The sequence below is a fragment of the Ictidomys tridecemlineatus genome, chromosome 5, assembly GCF_052094955.1.
Source record: "Ictidomys tridecemlineatus isolate mIctTri1 chromosome 5, mIctTri1.hap1, whole genome shotgun sequence".
Lineage (NCBI taxonomy): Eukaryota > Metazoa > Chordata > Mammalia > Rodentia > Sciuridae > Ictidomys > Ictidomys tridecemlineatus.
Window position 1 is genome coordinate 177,914,420 of NC_135481.1, and position 20,134 is coordinate 177,934,553.

General features: G+C 35.5%; 1 protein-coding gene across 3 annotated transcripts in view; it reads left to right on the top strand.

The window, feature by feature from the left end:
• Positions 1 to 20,134, top strand: part of Itch (itchy E3 ubiquitin protein ligase) — a 122,257-nt gene that overhangs the window by 38,252 nt on the left and 63,871 nt on the right. For all 3 annotated transcript variants that reach the window (XM_005329914.5, XM_040276585.2, XM_040276584.2), the window contains 2 exons: positions 9,246 to 9,315; positions 16,143 to 16,284. In XM_005329914.5, coding sequence (XP_005329971.1) covers positions 9,267 to 9,315; positions 16,143 to 16,284 — 191 coding nt within the window. In that variant the 5' untranslated portion in view covers positions 9,246 to 9,266. The remainder of the gene's footprint in view (positions 1 to 9,245; positions 9,316 to 16,142; positions 16,285 to 20,134) is intronic.

The window sequence follows — 20,134 nt, forward strand, 5'->3', positions numbered from 1 at the left end:
GAATATTTTGCTGAGGATGTTCTGTAGTGCAGGCTTTCAAGTTGTAAATTCTTTGAACTTTTGTTTATCATGGAAAGTTTTTATTTTTTATTTATTTTTAAAAAATATTTATTTATTTAGTTTTTAGGTGGACACAGTATCTTTATTTCACATTTATGTGGTGCTGAGAACCGAATCCACTGCCTCACACTCTAGGCGAGCGCACTACCAATTGAGCCACATCCCCAGCCCCGAAAGTTTTTATTTTATCATCAAATCTAAGGCTTATTTTGCTGGATAGAAGATTAGAAGATTCTTGGTTGGCATCCATTTTCTTTCAGAGCTTCATATATGTTGTTCTAGGATCTTCTAGCTTTCAGGGCCTGGGTTGAAAAATCTGTACATAACCTAATTGTTTTCTCCCTATGTAATCTGATTCCTTTCTCTTGTGGCTTTTATAAAATTTGGATTTTAATCAGGTATGTATTCTTGGTATAAATCTCAATTGGTCATAGTATAACCCTGTTAATATATTGACGGATTTAATTTGTTGGTATTTTTTTGAGGATGTTGCCTCTGTATTTGTAAGTCACATTTTGTCCTCAAAGTCAGACTAGCCTCCTAGAATGAGTTAGAAAGTATTTTCATGTGTTTTTAGGAAGAATTTGTTGAAGAATTGATACTAATTCTCTATAAATGTTCACCTATGAAGTCATCTGTCCTTAGGTGTTTGTTTTGGGGAATGTTTTTCATTATTTATTTCAACTCTTGTTATAGGTCTATTCATTGTCTCTCTTCCTTCTTTCTTATAATGTAAAAATTGCCACTTTTACCATTTCTAACTGTACAGTTCAGTGACAATAATTGCATTCAGTTGTTATGCATCTAGCACTACTATTTCAAAAACTTAAATCACCACAAATGGAACCACTGTATCTAGAAAGCAGTAACTCCCATTCCTCTTTTCCTCCAGCCCAGTTGCCTCTCATCTACATATGGTTTCTATGAATTTGCTTATTTTAGCTATTTTATATAAGTGGAATGATATGTTCTTTTGGGTTTGGCTTGTTTTACTTAGGAGATCCAAACAGGGCTTTATGCATGCTCTACCCCTGAGCTGCATCCCTAAGCCATTCCCTTTTAAATTAAATAATCCACTGTATCAGTATTCCAAATTTTGTTCATCCATTTGCATGGTTGATGGACACTTGGGTTGCTTCTTCTTTTGGCTGTTGTAAATAATTCTGCTAGAAATATTGATATACAGCTATCTTTTGAGTCTTATCTTTTTTTTTTTTTTTTTTCTTTTAGTACCAGGAATTGAACTCAGGGGCACTTGACCACTGAGCCAAATCCCCAGCCCTCGTTTGTATTTAAATAACAACTCTCACTGAGTTGATCAGCAACTCACTTTTTCTGAGGCTGGCTTTGAATTCATGATCCTCCTGCCTCAGCCTCCTGAGCTGCTGGAATTACTTAAGTCATATCTTTTGGGTATATAATAATTCCAGTATCTGAGCAATTTATTATTTTCCTTCTTGGCTGTGAATGGGCTATACTTTTTGTTTCTTGTCCTGCCATTTATTAATTTATTTAGTAAGTAAGTGCATACCTGGGACTGAACTCAGGGGCACTCTACCACTGAGGTACATCCCCAGCCCTTTTTATTTTGAGGTGGAGTATTGCAAAGTTGATGAGGCTGGCCTCCAACATGTGATTCTCCTGCCTCAGCCTCCTGAGTTGCTGGGATTTCAGGCATATGCCACCATGCTTGGCTTAGCTAATTTTTTTTGTTAAGTTGGACATTTAAAACTTTTTGGACCTGGGTGTGGGGCACACATTTGTAATCCCAACTACTTGGGGGGCTGAGGCAGGAGGATTCCAAGTTCAGGCCAGTCTGAACAATTTAATGAGACCTTGTCTCAAGATAAAATGAAAAGGACTGGGGATGAACTTAGTGTAAAATGCTTGCCTATCATATGGGAGATCCTGGGTTCAATCTCTAATACCACAAACAAAAACAGATAATATAAGAACTATTATCTTGACAAAATTTTAAGTATACAATTAGTTATGAGGATAGTGTTATATAGCAGATCTCTAGAACTTATCCATCTTGCAGAACTGAACTTTTATATCTGCTAAATAGCAACTCCCCATTTCATCCTTAAGATAGTGTGATTTACAGTAAGAAATATAGTAAGTATTTTGGTCTTTGTCCTCTGTTCCTGATACAGAGCTCCTTAGAGCTATGTAATATCCTGAGTGATAGGAATATCTGGTACAAAGTTCCTAAATCCCTTGGAATTTCCTGGTTGATAGGACCATCATTTGTTTTGGTGAGGTAATTCCTGGGTGTGCTAATGGGTGGAGGCTGGTCACTGGAAAAAACAAGTTGTAATTAGAATTTTGGGCTTTTTTTTTTTTTGGATGGTACTAGGGAGTAAACTTAGGGGCACTCTACTATTGAACCACATCCCCTGCCCTATCTATCTATCTATCTATCTATCTATCTATCTATCTATCTATCTATCTATCTGTCTATCTATCTGTCTGTCTGTCTGTCTGTCTGTGTATCTATTTAGAGACAGGGTCTCCCTAAATTGCCAAGGCTGGCAATATCAAACTTGAGATCCTCCTGCTTCAGCCTTCCCAATAGTTGGGAATACAGGCATGACTGCTGTGCCTGGATTACCATACCATTTTAATTACTGTTGCTTTGTAATGCATTTTTGAAATAAAGTATAATGCCTTATCTTTGTTCTTTCTAAAGACTGTTTTGGCTACTTGGGGTCCTTTTTGATTTTGTTTGGATTTTAGGATTTTTTTTCCCCTATTCTACAAAAAAGCCTATTAAGATTTTGGTAGAGATTGCATGGAATCTGTGTGTTGCTTTGGGTAGGATTGACATTTTAACAATATTAAGTCTTCTAGTCAACGCACGGGATGTCATTCCATTTATTTGTATATTGTATATTCTTCAGTGTTTTATAGCATTTGCTGTTTTAAGTCTTTTACCTCCTTGGGATTTTATTCCTAAGTATTTTATTCATTTTTATGCTGTTGTAAAGGAAATTGTTAGTTATTTTCTTTTTCGAATAGTTTTTCTTTGTTGTTGTTGTTAGTGCATGGAAATGAACTAGTTTTGATATTGTTTCCTGTAACTTTACTAAATTCATTAATGACTTCTAAATTTTTTTTGATGGAATCTTAAGTTTTTTGTCATCTGTGAAAGATAATTTTGCTGCTTCTTTTTCAATTTGAATGGTTTTATTTATTTTTTCTTGCCTAATTGCTGTATCTAGAATTTCCAGGATAATCTTGAATAGAAATGGAAATACTAAGCATCCTTGTCTTAGTCTTGATATTAGAGGAAAGCTTTCAGTTTTTCAACTTTGAGTAGGATGTTAGCTGTGGACTTTTTATACATGACCTTTATTATGTTCTGGCAGTTTCCTTCTTATCTTATTTTGTTGGGAGTTCTTTTTTTCTTTTTTTGTAGTGCAAGGGATCTTATTCCAGACCTGGTACATGCTAGACAGGTGCTTGTACCACTGAGTTACATCTCAATCTTGTTGATAGTTTTTTGTTGTTGTTGTTGTTTGTTTTTTATTTTATTTTATTTTTTTTAAATATCTGGAAAGGTATGATTTTTTTTCAGGTGCTCCTTCTGTACCCATTGAGATGATAACATGATTTTTATCCTTCATTCTGTTAATGTGGTATATTGCATTGAATGATTCATGTGTTGAACCATTTTTTCTTCCCAGGGATGAATCTCATTTGATCATGGTATTTGATCCTTTGAATCATTGAATCATGTTTAGTTCAGTTTATGAACATTTTGTATGTTTAATATGGGAACTGTTGAAACCAGGTTCTTCCTCCTCCTTGTGGTTTGCTTGTTGCTGCTTATGATCATTGCTGTTTTTCTTGTTTAGTGACTTTTCTGAATTACTTTTGTAAAGTCTGTATTCTTGACACATATGGCCACTAAAGTCTCTTTTCTTTTAGGTTAGTGGTTAGCTAGTGATTTGACAGATTTCCTTAACCTACTGAATACCATCCCCCACACCAAAACAAACAAAGAAACAAACCTATCTGGTGTTTGCAGATTTGGTTCTCTTGGGCACTCCAGTGCTTAGGCAAGCAGTTTAAAACTGTCTTAGCTTTCATTCCCTGCTTGCTTAGAGCCTGTTAGCCACTGAGTTAAGAACTTAGGGTCTTTTCAGGTCTTTTTTGAGCATGCAATTCAACTGGGGGCACATGCATGAAGTTCTGGATTTCCTGCAGTACTCCAGAGCTTTTCAAAGCCCTTATTCTTCCCAAGTATTTTCTTTCCTATACTCTTTCCAATCTATTCACTTTCTTTGCTCCAATTGTTACCCCTTGCCTCAGGTTGCAGTGGTTAATAAGTTTGCCTTTACACTGAAAGGCAATTAAGGTAGCATTGAAAAGGTACTGAATCAGTCCTTCTTGGAGAACAATATTGATCCCTCTTTGATCCTTTTTTTTTTGGGGGGGGGGGAGGGTACTATCTTTAACATATAGATAGTTATTCATTTGGCACAGCACCATTTGTGTAGAGATGGTGATGAATTTTTAGATATGAGTACCAAAAGCATTATGTGTGAAAAATTTATAACTTGGACTTTATAAAAAAATTAAACCTCCTAGTTTATGAAAGAAAGGTATTGTTAAATGAGTGAAAAGAGAAATCACAAACTGTGAGAAAATATTTGCAAACCATCTGATAAAGGTCTTGTAACCAAAATATATTTTAAAAACTCTTCAACCAGATGAGTGGAACATACCTGTAATCCCAGCGATTATGGAGGCCTAGGCAGGAGGATTGCAGTTTGAAACCAGTCGAGCAACTTAGCAAGACCCTGTTTTAAAATAAAAAATAAAAAGGGCTGGGAATGCAGCTCATGGTTAAGCCTCCCTGGGTTCAGTCCCTGGTGCCAAAAAACAAGCCTCTTAAAACACAACAATAATAAAAATAAAATAACCCAATTAAGGGCTGGGGCTGGGGCTCAGCGGTAGAGCGCTTGCGTAGCATGCGCGAGGCGCTGGGTTCGATCTTTTAGCACCACATAAAAATAAATAAAATAAAAGGTATTGTGTCCAACTACACAACTATATATATCCCAGTTAAAAAGTGAGCATCTGTCATCTCAGTGTGAGCAGAAGGCTGAAGCAGAAGGCTGAAGCAAAGAATTGCAAGTTCAAGGCCAGCCTCAGCAACTTTACAAGATCCCGCTCAATGGTCCAGTGCCCCTGAGTTCTATCCTGGGGGCCTCCCTCCCCCACAAAAAAGGACTAGGGTATAGCTCAGTGATAGAATGCCCCCCAGGTTCAGTCCTCAATACCACACATGTGCATGCATGCACACATACACACACACAACAGATCTTAAGAAATATAACCAAACAGTGTATATAAATGGTAAATAAGTGTATGAAAAAATGTTCAACATTATATGTCAAAAGAGAATTGCAAATTAAAACAGTAATGAAATATCCCTGTACCCTTTCTAGAATGACTGAAGAATAAAAATCTGGCAATACTAAATGCTGGTGACATATAGAGTCACAAGAATTCTCCCTTAGTCCTGATGGGAATGTAAAATGGTATAGGTACTTTTGAAGGCCATGTAGCAATTTCTTACAAAGCTAAAACATAGTATTATCTTTACTGAATTAGTAGTTTCATTGCTACTTATCAAATTGAGTTAAAATTTCATGTTCACATATAACTTGCAAATGAATATTTTTAGTATTCATAACTGCCCCAAACTGGAAACAACCAAGATGAAAATGATCAACTGTGGTATAACTACATAATGGAATATTCTATTTTTTTTTTAATTACTAAGCCATGAAAAATCTAAGAAGAACCTTAAATCATGTTGTTGGTTAAAAGAAACCAGCCTGAAAAGACTATTTTATGTTTCAAACTATTTGACACCCTGAAAGAGGCAAAACTATATAAACAGTAAAATTATCAGTGGTTGCCAGGGATTCAGGATAAAGGGAGCGGAATTAGTATAGGTTAAGAACATGGGAGTTTTACAGTGTTGAAATTATTCTGTATGATACTGTAATGTAGGAATCATTGCATTAAACATTTGTCAAAACCCATAGAACTTTATGAGACCAAAAATTAAACAATGTAAATTGTGGACTTGAGTTAATTAAAGAAACACACAAAATTAGAATACTCCAGACACTGGGTCACAAGGTAGAGAGGATGCCTGCTTCTGTGGACTTGTAGTCAAATAAGTCGGAAAATTTTTAATACTACAAAGTATCAAGAAGTTTACTTAAGATTGGGCAGGCAAGGCATGCCTCTCTGAGGAGATGGTATTTGATTTAAGAAGGTGTTAGGCATTTAAAGATTGAGGGAAAGTATTCCTACCTGAGGGAATAATTAGGATAAAGCTCCTAAAACTGGAATAACCTGAATGTGTTTGGTAAATAAAAAACTGGAGTTGCAGTGGGTGAAGAGGAGAATAATATAAGGTGGGAACAGAATAATAAACATAATCACTTCTATAAGCTTATAATAAGTAGTTTGGATTGTGTTTTAAGTGAGATAGGAAGTTTTAGATGTTTTAAGCAGATAGAGCATGATATATAACTCATTTTAAAAAGAGTATTCAGGTTGTTGTGTGGAGAATGGATGGTGAGAGGGAGCAAGTGCAGAGGCAGGGAAACCAATAATGTTTTGGAGTAATTTGAAAGGAAAGGAATGTCTGTAGCTTGGGCAATGATGGTTAAAAACACATAAAGAAAAATAGGTATCTTCAAGTTATTTGGTAGGGTATATTTTGCAGGTAGAATTTTTAGAACTTGGTGAAAGAAGAATCAATGAAAATGCTTGTAATGTTGGCTTGAGCTACTAAGTGGATAGTGGTGCTATTAAGGCTGGAGTGGGTATGCTTAGGTATGGAGATTTTGGAATCTCTTTAACTATGTATGCAGTTGTAATAGTCAAACCTGGAACTCAGGGGAGAAGAATGGAATTTTTGCCTGTTTTTTTTAATAAGTAATCAAAAAAAAAAATTTTTTTTTTGTACTAGGTATTGAACTCAGGGGTGCTTTACCATGGAGCCATGTCCTTAGCCTTTTTATTTTTTATTTTGAGACAGGGTCTTCCTAAGTTGCTTAGGGCCTTGCTGAGGCTGGCTTTGAACTTGAAATCCTCCTACCTCAGCCTCCAGAGCTGCTGGAATTGCAGGCATGCACCACCACTCTAGCTCAATATGTTTTTTTGTTTGTTTGTTTGTTTTTTAATTTAAAGGTATACATAATCACTTTCTTTAGTTCACAGACCCGCCCCGTCCTACCAAAGGTAATGTTCTTAAGTAGCTGGGGATGTAACTCAGTGGTTGAGCACTTGGCTATCATGCACAAAGCCCTGGGTTCCATCCCCAGTGCCAAAAAACAGACAAACAAAAAGTTCTTGAAATCATTCCATTTCAGTCATTAGTAAGATACTTGTTTTAGTATCTTTTAGATGCATCCTAGTCTATTCTGTTACAAAAACATAATTTCTTAAACTGGTTGGCTGTTGATATTTAGGTTGTTTTTCTCTCTGCCAGTGTACAAATGCTAAGTTTTATTCTTTCAAGAATCTAATTAATTTTAATTTTGTAAACTAGTTTGTAGAAGTGCATAAATTATTGAAATTACCAACATATTTTTGGCAGAGCACCTCACAATTATACCATAGTGAGTCTCTGTAATTATCTGGAGAGAATCCCTGATCCTAAAAATGTTTGCAATATATACTTTCATTAATCTTTTTTTTTGTTGTTGCATAAAGTCAATTTGAGTTTTTTAAATATTTTAGTTTTGTAGAGACTTTAAATTTATTTTTTGAAACTTTGGGTATTAATAAGTTGTCAACACAATACATATAGGTCAGCAACTAAAATAGTACTTGTATCATGTAGAAAATCAGCATTCAGCATCCCTATACTGGACTTTTCTCACTGCCTCATAATTTACTTCTCTTGATATCATAGTGCTTTGGCATACAGGTTTTTGGGTAGTGAGGAAGAAATAATAATTGTACAGAATGTGGTAATGATGTCCATTTGAGGTTCTCTGTATAATAGCATTTAAACATTTTTTTTTGTAGTAGTAGATGGACAGAATGCCATTATTGTATTTGTTTATTTTTATGTGGTGCTCACACATGCTAGGCAAGTGCTCTGCCACAGAGCTACAGCCCCAGCCCATGTATAATAGCATTTTTTTTTTAGAGAGAGAGGGGGGGGGAGAAGAGAGGGAGGAAGGGAGGGAGGAGAGAATTTTTTTTAACTTTTTTTTTTTTTTTAGTTTTCGGCAGACACAACATCTTTGTTGGTATGTGGTGCTGAGGACCGAACTCGGGCCGCACGCATACTAGGCGAGCGTACTACTGCTTGAGCCACATCCCCAGCCCATAATAGCATTTCTTTTTATAAATGAAGAATATCACAATTTAATATTCTGTACAAACCAAAAGACCAAGATAGTGATAGCTGAAGAGTCAGTTAAAGCATTAGCAATATCTTAGATGCCTCCAAGCACAATCTGCACAATCAAAACTTTGCATCTTACTAAATAGTAAAGGTTTGGAGTGTCAGTTTAGGAAATCCATAAATAAATTTAAATTCTATATATAACACAGGATCATTATATATCATCAGATTATATGCTGTTTGGGCTTCCATTTTCCATAATAGCATTTTGAATCATAAACTTTGTGCATCACAGTGTTAAGGCTTTATATTATATCTCATTTCTCTTCTGTGTGATCACTGATGACTTTAGGGTATGTACTTTCTCTATTTAAAATAAAAGGGCTCTTTCAGTAGACTGTAGGTCATAAACATTTGAACTGGTGCTATTTAAATCAAGAAGTCAAAGAAAAAAATCTATATCACACTAGTCAATATAGTTTGGCCCAAATGAAGGAAATGAGCTAGTCAGTATAGTTTAGCCTAAATTTTAGCTTTGAGCATTTTTATGTGATGTGAAAGAATAAAAAATGCTGAATTTTATAGTTAAACCCCAGAGAAAGGGATGATCAACCATTAGATTTTGCTGATTATTGGGTAGGATAAATACTAGAATTGAAAATACGTATTTAGCAATGTGAAGGTCATTGCTTATTAATGGAGTTTTCAGTTGGAAATGACCAGGTTAGAACCATTTATGTATTTTTAAATGTATTTTTAATGATGTTTACAATGTTTTCTTTGCTGTGTTTAGGTTTGCTGTCCTATTGGTGATATGTCTGACAGTGGTAGCTTGATCATGAAGTCACAACTTCAGGTCACTGGTAAGTCTTAAAAAGATCCACAACTTTACTCCCTTCCCTGCCCACCCAAGATCTTAATCTTAAAAGAAAAAATCTTCAGTGACTGTTATTTCAGATGCTGAATTAATGTTCGCTAAATTAATAAAATGTTTAGATATATAAAAATTATGTTTTTATTTCAGGGTATTTTTCAGGTATGTTGTTTTCACCTCCCTCATTAAACATAGGTGCCTGAGCAGTGGCTATTGGTTTTTTGTTTGAACTAAAAGCTTTATTGAGCTATAATTCGTACCCCATACAGTTTTTTTGGAGGGAGGTGGGGTTACCAGGATTGAACTCAGGGACTCCTGGCCACTGAGCCATATCTCCAGCCCTATTTTGTATTTTATTTATTTAGAGACAGGGTCTCACTGAGTTGCTCAGCACCTGTTTTTGCTGAGGCTGGCTTTGAACTTGCAATCCTCTTGCCTCAGCCTCCCCAGCTGCTGGGATCACAGTTAGCCTCTTCAGCTTTTTTGTTTTGTTTTGTTTTGTTTTTTGGTCTGGTATAGAATTTCTTTAACCTCAGGGATGGGTATGTTGCTTAGTAGTTGAATGCTTGCCTATTGTGTGCAAAAAACAAAACAATGAACTTCTTTAGCCTCAGCTAAGACTTTCATAGCCTGGCTCCATAAGGTATCTTTAAGTCTTTTATAAGGGAACCTTTTGTACTAACTAGGAAGAGTCTCTAGATTTTCTTCAGACAAAAGCCTAATCTCTTTCCAACAGCATTTATTGATGATAGAACAATTATCATCCTCTATATGTTGTTTCAGTTTCTACTATACCTGGCTTATATCCTCTTCTGGATTGTGAATCATGTTTAGTCACAGACCATAGAATTATTATCCTTCTTAAAATCTGAAGGTGATTGACTTATATGAAATTAATACTGTCTTAAGGTAACTACCCTAGAATTTTCTTTTGGATATCCTTCACTAGCTCCAGTGTATTTTCTTACAATGTTTGATTCTTACTGGCAGATATTAATATTTCTTTACTAAAGCTAGATTATAATTGTTTTTCCCTCCCCCTTCCAGTCTTCTTATATCTTTGGGTGGACTAAGGAAAGAGCTTAATATTGAAACCTTTGATTGGAATTGTCTTTTAAAACAGCCTTTATGTTTCAGATTACATAGTAATTGTTTTAGTCAGCTTTTGTGTTGTGACCAAAATGCCTGACAAGAAAAACTTAGTGGAGGGGAAGTGTTTGGGGGGGCTCACAGTTTCAGAGGTCTCACAGTCCATATCCAGCTGACTCTTACTTTGGGCCCAAGGTAAGGCTGCACATTACGGGGGAAGGGCCCAGTGAAGGAAAGCTGCTCAGCTCATGGAGGGATCAGAAAGCAAAGAGAGAGGGAAGAGGCCTCAGGAAAGATGCACCCTTCCTGGATATGCCCCTAGTGATCTACCTCCTCCAGCCAATTGCCTACACAGTGCAGTCATTTCACTTCCAAATATTCCTGCATTAATACAGAAACCTTTGGGGAACAACTTATATTCCAAACCATAATATAATGTATATGCTTTTTACTTTTAAAAATCAGTAAAATAATAAAATGATGAATTATAATCTCTCAGCAAACCATTGCTAATAATTTGTCTTTTTCTTTTGCATAAACTGCTGTCTTATATGATATCATTGTTATTATCATTGTAAGACGCCACACCGCACTATGAATGGGAGACACCACATGACACAGATCACGGGAGAGGTTCCACTTTATTACAAAAGGCTGTAGGTTTATATAGACCTAAGAAGAGGTGGCAGAGCTGAGGTAGATAACGGGGTCGCCCGTTTATTGACAAGCTCTTCCGTATGTCAGTTCCAGAGCCCAAGAAGTTAATTCTTTTTGGGGCTAAGGCTTCCCACCCGCAGGATTTGAATGTTGGCGCTGTCGGGAACATTTTTTGCGCCAGTGAAAGAAAAAAGAGGAGAAAGAGGGTCGTTAGGCGCCATGTTGGGGTTTTTCTCTAGGGTGCTGCTGCCATTATATGTTTCCCCAACAATCATAGCAGAAAATAATTTAATAAATGTTTCTACCACAGAAAGTTCTAATCATAGCCAATTTAATGTTGGGCTTAAAAATTCTGAAAATGTGGGCTGAGGCTGTAGCTCAGTGGTAAAGCACTTGCCTCGCATGTGTGAGGCACTGAGTTTCATCCTCATCATAATTTTTTTTTTTAGAGAGAGAGAAAGAGAGAATTTTTTTAATATTTATTTATTTATTTTTTAGTTATCGGTGGACACAACACTTTGTTTGTATGTGGTGCTGAGGATCGAACCTGGGCCGCACGCATGCCAGGCGAGCACGCTACCGCTTGAGCCACATCCCCAGCCCCATAAATTTTTTTTAAAATTCTGAAAATGTGCAAGTGTGTAAGAAAAACTATTTAATTTAATTAACAATTTAATTTCTTAGGGTTAAAGAAGCATTTTATCAAATAAGAATGGCAGGGGCTTTTGTCTTTTAAGAGGTAGGATTTCATTGAGGAGAAAAGGAATAAAGATCATTCTGAGTAGAGGTGTCAGAATGTGTGGAAGCATGGAAGTTCATGGCCCCAAAATCCTAACTAAGGGTGGCTGGAATATGGGGATAGATGAAAGTTGGTTTAGGAAGGGGCTGCAAAGATACGTTTATGGTTTCTCATAAGAGTTTAAACTTCATTTTTCAAGCAGTGGAGAATCTTTGAAGTAATAACATGATTATATCTATTTTAGGAAGATAATTTTGGTAGCTGCAAGGAATTTGATTACAGAAGTGAAAAGACAGTTGTTTAGAGGCCTCTTATAGTAGTTTGACATTTTTCTGTTCCCCTTTCTTCCAGTTTATAATTTATATAGTGGGTTTTTTTTTTTAGTATTTATTATTTAGGACTATAATAAAGGTTTTATGAATCTAGACTTTGAGTTTTAAACAGTTAAATAATCTTTCCTGTTCAGGCTTCCGGTAAATTTTAAATTCCACACTGAGCTTGTCTATTTGTGTGTAATGTTAATCTCAAGAGTAGTAGTGAGTATTGAAATGACAGTATTTAAGTGCCAGACAAGCAGTAAATTAACAATTAGTGCTAATTTTCCTTATCCTATTTTCTCCATTTAAAGTTTGTTAAATTGTTGGTGCTTTGGCACATGCCTGTAATCCAAGCGACTCCAGAGGCTGAGGCATGAGTATTACAAGTTTAAGACCAGCCTCAGCAATTTAGGGAGGCCTTTACCAACTTAGTGAGACCCTGCCTCAAAGTTAATAAAAAGACTGGAGATACAGCTCAATGATAGTGTAGCAAGAAATAAGGGTCAGAACACTGAGATCTGGAAGCAGCACTATTAGTAGCACCACGGCCCAGAGGTATAATTCCTAAAGTCTGAGCTCCAAGCACAGTAGGACTTTTTCTTGTATACATAAGCAAATTTGGGGTACATTAAGGCAAGATAGTTGGTGTAATTCTATTTGGAGGGTGCATTCTATGTTGTTTGGGTACATTGTATGGGTACATACTTGTCAACAACCTAGGAACTCTTTCTTATCTCTTACAGCTAGGGACTTTTACTGTGCTAAGCCAGAAGGGGGATTGTTCTGTCCCTGCTATATGTTTCCTGCTACTGATGTTGTCTGCTGTAGATTCCTATTAGCCTCTATAAGCTTCTATGGTTAAATGTCAGTAAGCAGAGCTGCTGTGTATCAGCAGTGTGCAAAACCACAGACTGTGAGCTCTTAAACTGCTAAAGTTTCCATTCTGTTCTACCACAAAAGTGTTCCTGGGTTCCTGCCAAAAAAAGAAAGAAAAAAAGAAAATTTTGACTTTAGTGGGTGTATGGGTGATTATGTGGCAAAATCAGTGTCATAAATTTGAATCACAGTGGCTAACAACTTAATTATATATTTTTATATAGCTAGTAGAGAGGATCTTGGATGCTTCTAACTTAAATAAATAAATAAACAGATGAATAAGCAAATAAATAAATGTTTGAGGTGATAGAAATATACCAATAACCCTGATTTGATCATTATGTATTGTGTATACAAATGTTGTTGTACCTGATAAATATGTGTAATTATGTGTTAATTTAAAAATATGTAATAATTTTTTTTAATCATAAGAAGCCACTTGTCAGTAGATTATTTCCTTCCTGTCAGATTCACATTGTTCTTTGTTCTAAATTTAATCAGTTTCAGAAGACCACAGAATCTTATACAAAATTGTTTTGAGTTGTTTCACTTTTTTAGAAATGTATTAAAAATAGGGATTTTATATTTTTCTATGGCAATCCTGTTATTAAATTTGGCTCTATATTAAGTATTAGAGCTTTTTAACCTATAGTACACTTTAAACTGAGATAGACTGGTTCCTGGAAATACTTTCTGTTCCAGTAAAGATTTCCCACTTCATGTTTTCTCTTTGATGTCTTATACTTCAATCTCAAGTATTACACATTCATCATAAAATTTTTAATTTCTGGTTCTGCCACCCTTTTGTTCTTTTCCATCTTATTAGGTGATGCCATCTTTCATCTAGTTATTCATGTCAGAAGCTTGGGGGTTATCATTTCCTATTCATTTTATGTAATCTAGTCATGTGGTTTCCCCATAGAAAGGATTATTCCATTCCATATTCTCCACCCCAGTCCAAACCACTGTCATCTCTCTCTCTCTCTCTCTTTTTTTTTTTTTAAGTTGTCAATGGACCTTTACTTTATTTATTTATATGCGGTGCTGAGAATCAAACCTAGTGCCTCACCCATGCTGGGCAAACATTCTGCCATTGAGCCACAACCCCAGCCCCTACTGTCATCTCTTGACCAGATGACTTCAGTAGCCATTTAACCTCTACTTTTTGTCTCCCTTTCAGTTTATTTCCCCCACTGCAACAGTGATCTGTAGTGGTCTTTAAGTGTTAATTTGGTAATTGCTTCATCCTTAGTGTCCAAAGTAATACCTGATACACGTTGTAGGTACCTTTTACTGAAAATTCCTCAGTGATTTCTTACTGACTACTTCTTTAATGTTATCTCTTACAACTCTTTGTCCCCCTTTGGCATGTTTTAAAAATAATATGTTGATTTCAAATCTTATTCAACTTTTTTATAATGAAGTTCTAATTTAAAGAATGTATACACACTGTAAGAATGGCTTGATTTTCACCAAAGAGGCACATAAGCATAAGAGGACAGAAATAATATGTGTGAAATATGAATTAATATGTGTGAAATCAGAGATTCAGGGCCACCACCTGGAACTGTGCCTTCTTGATTTCCAGACTTTACATTATACATTGTGCTTCTTGAGTAGCTGCTATATAATCTCATCTAGCAATTCTAAAGGCTTCTTCTTTTTTTTTTTTTTTTTAAAGAGAGAGTGAGAGAGAGAGGGGGACAGAGAGAGAGAGAAAGAATTTTAACATTTATTTATTTTTTCTTAGTTCTCAGCGGACACAACATCTTCGTTTGTATGTGGTGCTGAGGATCCAACCCGGGCCGCAAGCACGCTAGGCCAGCGCGCTACCGCTTGAGCCACATCCCCAGCCCCTAAGGGCTTCTTAAACTTAATATGCACTGGCATTCTCTGAACTTTGGTGCTAGAATAGTTATCTAGGTGGTAGAGTATTTCCTTGGCTGTGATTCTTTCATATGGGGAGTTCCTACACATAGAAACCAGGGGATATTCTTCTAGATTCCAATCTATTTTCAGTCCCCTCCATGGATCTTCGATAAGACTATTTATTTATTTATTTATTTTTATTTTTTGAGAGAGAGAGAATTTTTTAATATTTATTTTTTAGTTTTTGGCAGACACAACATCTTTGTTTTGTATGTGGTGCTGAGGATCGAACCCAGGCCGCACGCATGCCAGGCGAGCGCACTACCACTTGAGCCACATCCCCATCCCGATAAGACTATTTATGACAAAGTTGACTAACTCTTAGTTGAAGGCTGAGTCTGTCTCTCAAGATATGCAACATCGGGCTGGGGATGTGGCTCAAGCGGTAGCGCGCTCGCCTGGCATGCGTGCGGCCCGGGTTCGATCCTCAGCACCACATACCAACAAAGATGTTGTGCCCACCGAAAACTAAAAAATAAATATTAAAAATTCTCTAAAAAAAAAAAAAAAAGATATGCAACATTGGAAGCTCTTGCTTATGTACTAATGAGACACTATAAGATATATATTTTTAAAAATCTTTTAAGTTTATAATTCTTTTCCTCTGGTGATTTTCAAACATACTTAGAATTAAACCCAAATTCCTTAGCTTTCAAAGCTCATTTACTTACACAGCTCATCTCATTTCATTTACCCTTCTTGTATTTTGCTCTACTTTTCTCAGATATGCCAAACTCTTTGCCTCTTTCTGGAATTCACTCTTTTTCACATCTCTGATCTTTATATGGTTGTCTCCTTGTCATTTAGTGGTTGCTTAAAAGTACTTCCTTACTACAAAGTCATTGTAACTAGAATGTAATCTTCTTGACAGCCAAAGCCATTTTATACGCCATTAAAATTTAAAGCAGTGTCTTGTCGTACGGTAGGCGTGTGTGTGGTTTTTTTGTTTGTTTTTTTGAACAAGTTTGTACATGTACTTTTTAATGTACCTGAATTCTGAAACTACTGATACTGAGAGTTGAAATGTTTTAATGGGAATTTGGGCGGCTTGTATATTTATTTACTAGATGGAAGGTTATAAGTGAATAAAATTACAAAGGTCATAAGTGGATAAAATTAGTAAATACTTTAGAGCAAAGCTGTTTAATCTTTATGAAGTTAAATTGATTTGAATATTGAAATAACGTCTCAAAATATTCTTTTACATAGTCATTTCAGCAAAACTTAAAGAAAATAAAAAGAATTGGTTTGGACCAAGTCCTTATGTGGAAGTCACAGTGGATGGACAGTCAAAAAAGACAGAAAAATGCAACAATACCAACAGCCCCAAATGGAAGCAACCCCTTACAGTGTAAGTTTGAAAATATTTTCTATAGCATAATATTTTGTTTAGTAGGTGAGCAGAAGTGGAACGTTAATGTATTTATTTCTTTGTTTTACCTTTTTTTGTCTTTCACCAATTTTCTCCCCTCTTTTCCTTGGAGTCTTTCCTCTAATCTCTCTTTTGTTTTTCTCTTTTCTTTTGTAGTATTGGGAATTGAACCCAAGGCCTTATGCATGTGAGGCAAGCACTCTACCAATGAGCTATATTCCCAGCCCTCCTTTCTTTTTCTTTAGCTACTTCTCTCTCTCTTCTTCTAGTCTCTTTCTTTATCTTCTCTAGTTTAGAAGGTTATGATATCATTATGATTGCTGAACAACTGGGAGGTCCCATGTTCATGAAGCTAGAAAGATTTATAGCAGCTCTTTTCTAATCTTGGAATTGAATTAGGAGGTTATAAGCAGATCACTTTATTTTTATTTCGGGGAGTACTAGGAATTGAATTCAGGGCACTTAACCACTGAGCCACATCATCTCCAGCCCTTTTTATTTTGAGACAGGGTCTTGCTAAGTTGCTTAGGGCCTTGCTAAGTTGCTGAGGCTGGTTTTGAATTTGTGATCCTCCTGCCTCAGCCTCCCAAGCCACTGGGATTACAGGCATGTGTCATTCCACCCAGCTAACTCCCATTATTTTTAACTTTGTTCTTAAAAATCGTTTTTTGTTTAAATTCTTGTGCCTCTACAAATCAACACAAGAGTTTTCTTCTATTTTAAAAATGCTACACTGTACATTTTATTCTACAACTTTGTTTTTGTACTTAATACTTTTATTATGTTTATCTTTTTTTTTTTTAAAGAGAGAGAGAGAGAGAGAGAGAATTTTAATATTTATTTTTTTTAGTTTTCGGCGGACACAACATCTTTGTTTGTACGTGGTGCTGAGGATCGAACCCGGGCCACACGCATGCCAGGCGAGCGTGCTACCGCTTGAGCCACGTCCCCAGCCCTTATGTTTATCTTTCTAACTGAATACATAAAGGTCTAACATCACTATTATAACTACATATTCCTTTTTAAATAATATTTCTTAATGTAGATGGACTATAATTTATTTAGTTCCCTATTGATTGATTGGTTTCTAATATTTTCTAATATTATTCTAGTAGACTAGTGTAATACACATCTGTATGCATATATCTGTAATGTTGGTGTTTTCATCTGTAGTAGAAATTCATAGAAGTAAAATAAAGCTCAGTTTCAACACTAACTAATAAAATCCCAAATATTGACACCATAACCTAGGATATTGACTACTCACCAAAAGGAATTGTAGATAATTTTTCATTTTGAAAAATAAGGTAAGAAGAGTTGGAGTTGTGGCTCAGCAGTAGAACATGCTCGCCTAGTACATGAGAGGCCCTGGGTTTGATCCTCAGTACCACATAAAAACAAATAAACAAAGGTATATAGCTCAGTTGGTAGAGTGCTTGCCTCACATGCACAAGGCCCTGGGTTCAATCCTCAGCACCACTCATATACACACACCACACACACACAAAAAAACTATGCTTTTTAACTTTTTTTTTTTTTTTTTTAATCAACAAAAGGATTTTAAAATACTGTAGTACATTTGATTAGGGAAGCAAATGTGTGGTAAAGTGTAGATCAAAATATTTCTAATTGTTTCCACATAAAATATTACAAAGACAGGTTACTTTCATTACATTATACTTGGAATTCTTTAATTTTTTTCCTCTTAGGAAAATAAACTATTGACAAGGTCTTTATTCCTACATAGTGTGATAAGACATTAGAAACTGTAAACTCTTCTCATCCCATTATACGTGCTTATGTGGATTATATTCCTGAAAAATGACAAAATAATTTGAAATACCTGCGTTTTTAACATGGGTATTAACTTTCTAGGGGCATCTTGATGTATTTTATGATGATTTTGAGCAAATGAATGAAATTTAAGAATTTTCTTGAATTTTGAGCTCCGTTTTGCAAAATTATCAGGTCTTTTTTTTGGGGGGGGGCGTACTGAGAGTTAAACTCAGGACCTCATGCATATTAGGCAAGCACTTTACCATTGAGCTATAGCACTAGCCCTGTTTTACAGAATTATCATTCTGGTGCTCTTCATCTACATTTATTTCAGCATTAATGGTTTTTAGGCTGTTTTTAATTGGTGGCCCATTATAGATTAAGTCTAATTTAAGCAATATAAGAATTTAAAAATGTAAAAAACAAGTGATATTTGTAAAAAGGTCACATAGCATCTACAATGACCAAAGATGCTCAGCTTAATAATAGAATGACTGCTCATCTAACTTGCAGCTGTTATTAGTGCTCACTAAATTTGCACTTTGAGGCATTTAGACTGACTCTTAGGCTATTAATGCCATGAACTGCTTAGTTCAGAAGTTAGGAAGAAATAAACTCATAGCCCTATATGCTAGTGCTATTGCTGAGCCTAGATGTTTGGGGAAACTCACAGCTCAAGTTTTTTTCTTATATTTTTAAGTTGTAGCATATTGATCAGCAATTTTAACACAGTTTCCATTGCAGTACAGCAGATTTTATAAGCTGCTGTCTAGAATCAAATTGAAATTGAAATAAACTGTCTGATTGTATCCTTTTCCATAGGGGGGAAAAAAGTGAAGTTAAAATTTATTTGCCTTTTATTTTTTCCCCATAATGTTTTCCTGTTGGCTTATAAAGAAATATTTTCTTTTTTTTTTCTTTTTTATTTTTTAGTTTTCGGCGGACACAACATCTTTGTTTGTATGTGGTGCTGAGGATCGAACCCTGGCCGCACGCATGCCAGGCGAGCGCGCTACCGCTTGAGCCACATCCCCAGCCCAGAAATACTTTCTTGTTCCTGTTCTTTTTTTTTCCCCCAGTACTTGGGTTTGAACCCAAAGGTGTTCTACTATTGAGTTACATTCTCCAGCCCTATTTATTTATTTATTTTTGAGACAATGTCTTACCCAGTTGCCAAAGCTGGCGTTGAACTTGTGATCCTCCTGCCTCAGCCACCCGAGTCACTGAGATTACAGGCATGTGCTATTATGCCTAGCTAGAGAAATGTATTTTTTTTTATTTTAATTTTTTTATTTATTGACAGTGGAATGCATTACAATTCTTATTGCACATATAGAACATCATTTTTCATATCTCTAGTTGTATATACAGTATATTCACACCAATTCGTGTCTTCATACTTGTACTTTGGATAATAATGATCGTCACATTCCACCATTATTAATAACCCCTTAAAATAATATATTTTATGTGCTCTCCTGAAAGTCATATCTGAGAATGTTGAAAAGAGAAAAGTACCTTATCCCCTTCTGCCAAAAGGGGACAATGTGAAAATGGAAAAATTTTTAGTTTGTTTAAGTTACTACTTACTACTGGTAAAATGATGGTGGAAATATGATGATGGCAGTAATAGGCATAGGTGGACTTCTAACCCCAAAATTTGATCACATTTTAGAATGCAGTATAAAGAAATTCAAACATTTTTGGAATTTGTGTTTATAGAATTGAACCATAGAAAGAACTATGATATGCTCCTGATTTTCTACTTTTTGACTCTAAAATAGTTTTTATGTTTATTCCAAATTCTGATACCCCATTTTCTTTGGAAAATACCATTATAAAGTACATTCTTTATTGGTTACATATTAGCAAGATAAGAGTGAGTCTATATTTGATAGTTGTCTAGACACTTTGCCTCTCTCAATGTGAAACTTGGTATCTCTAATATAATGTGGAACTTTTTAGTATAAATTTTAATAATTGACTTTTGTTCAAATGTAGATCTACCACTTACTATGTAACCTTGAGCAATTTGCTTAACCTCTAAATATCA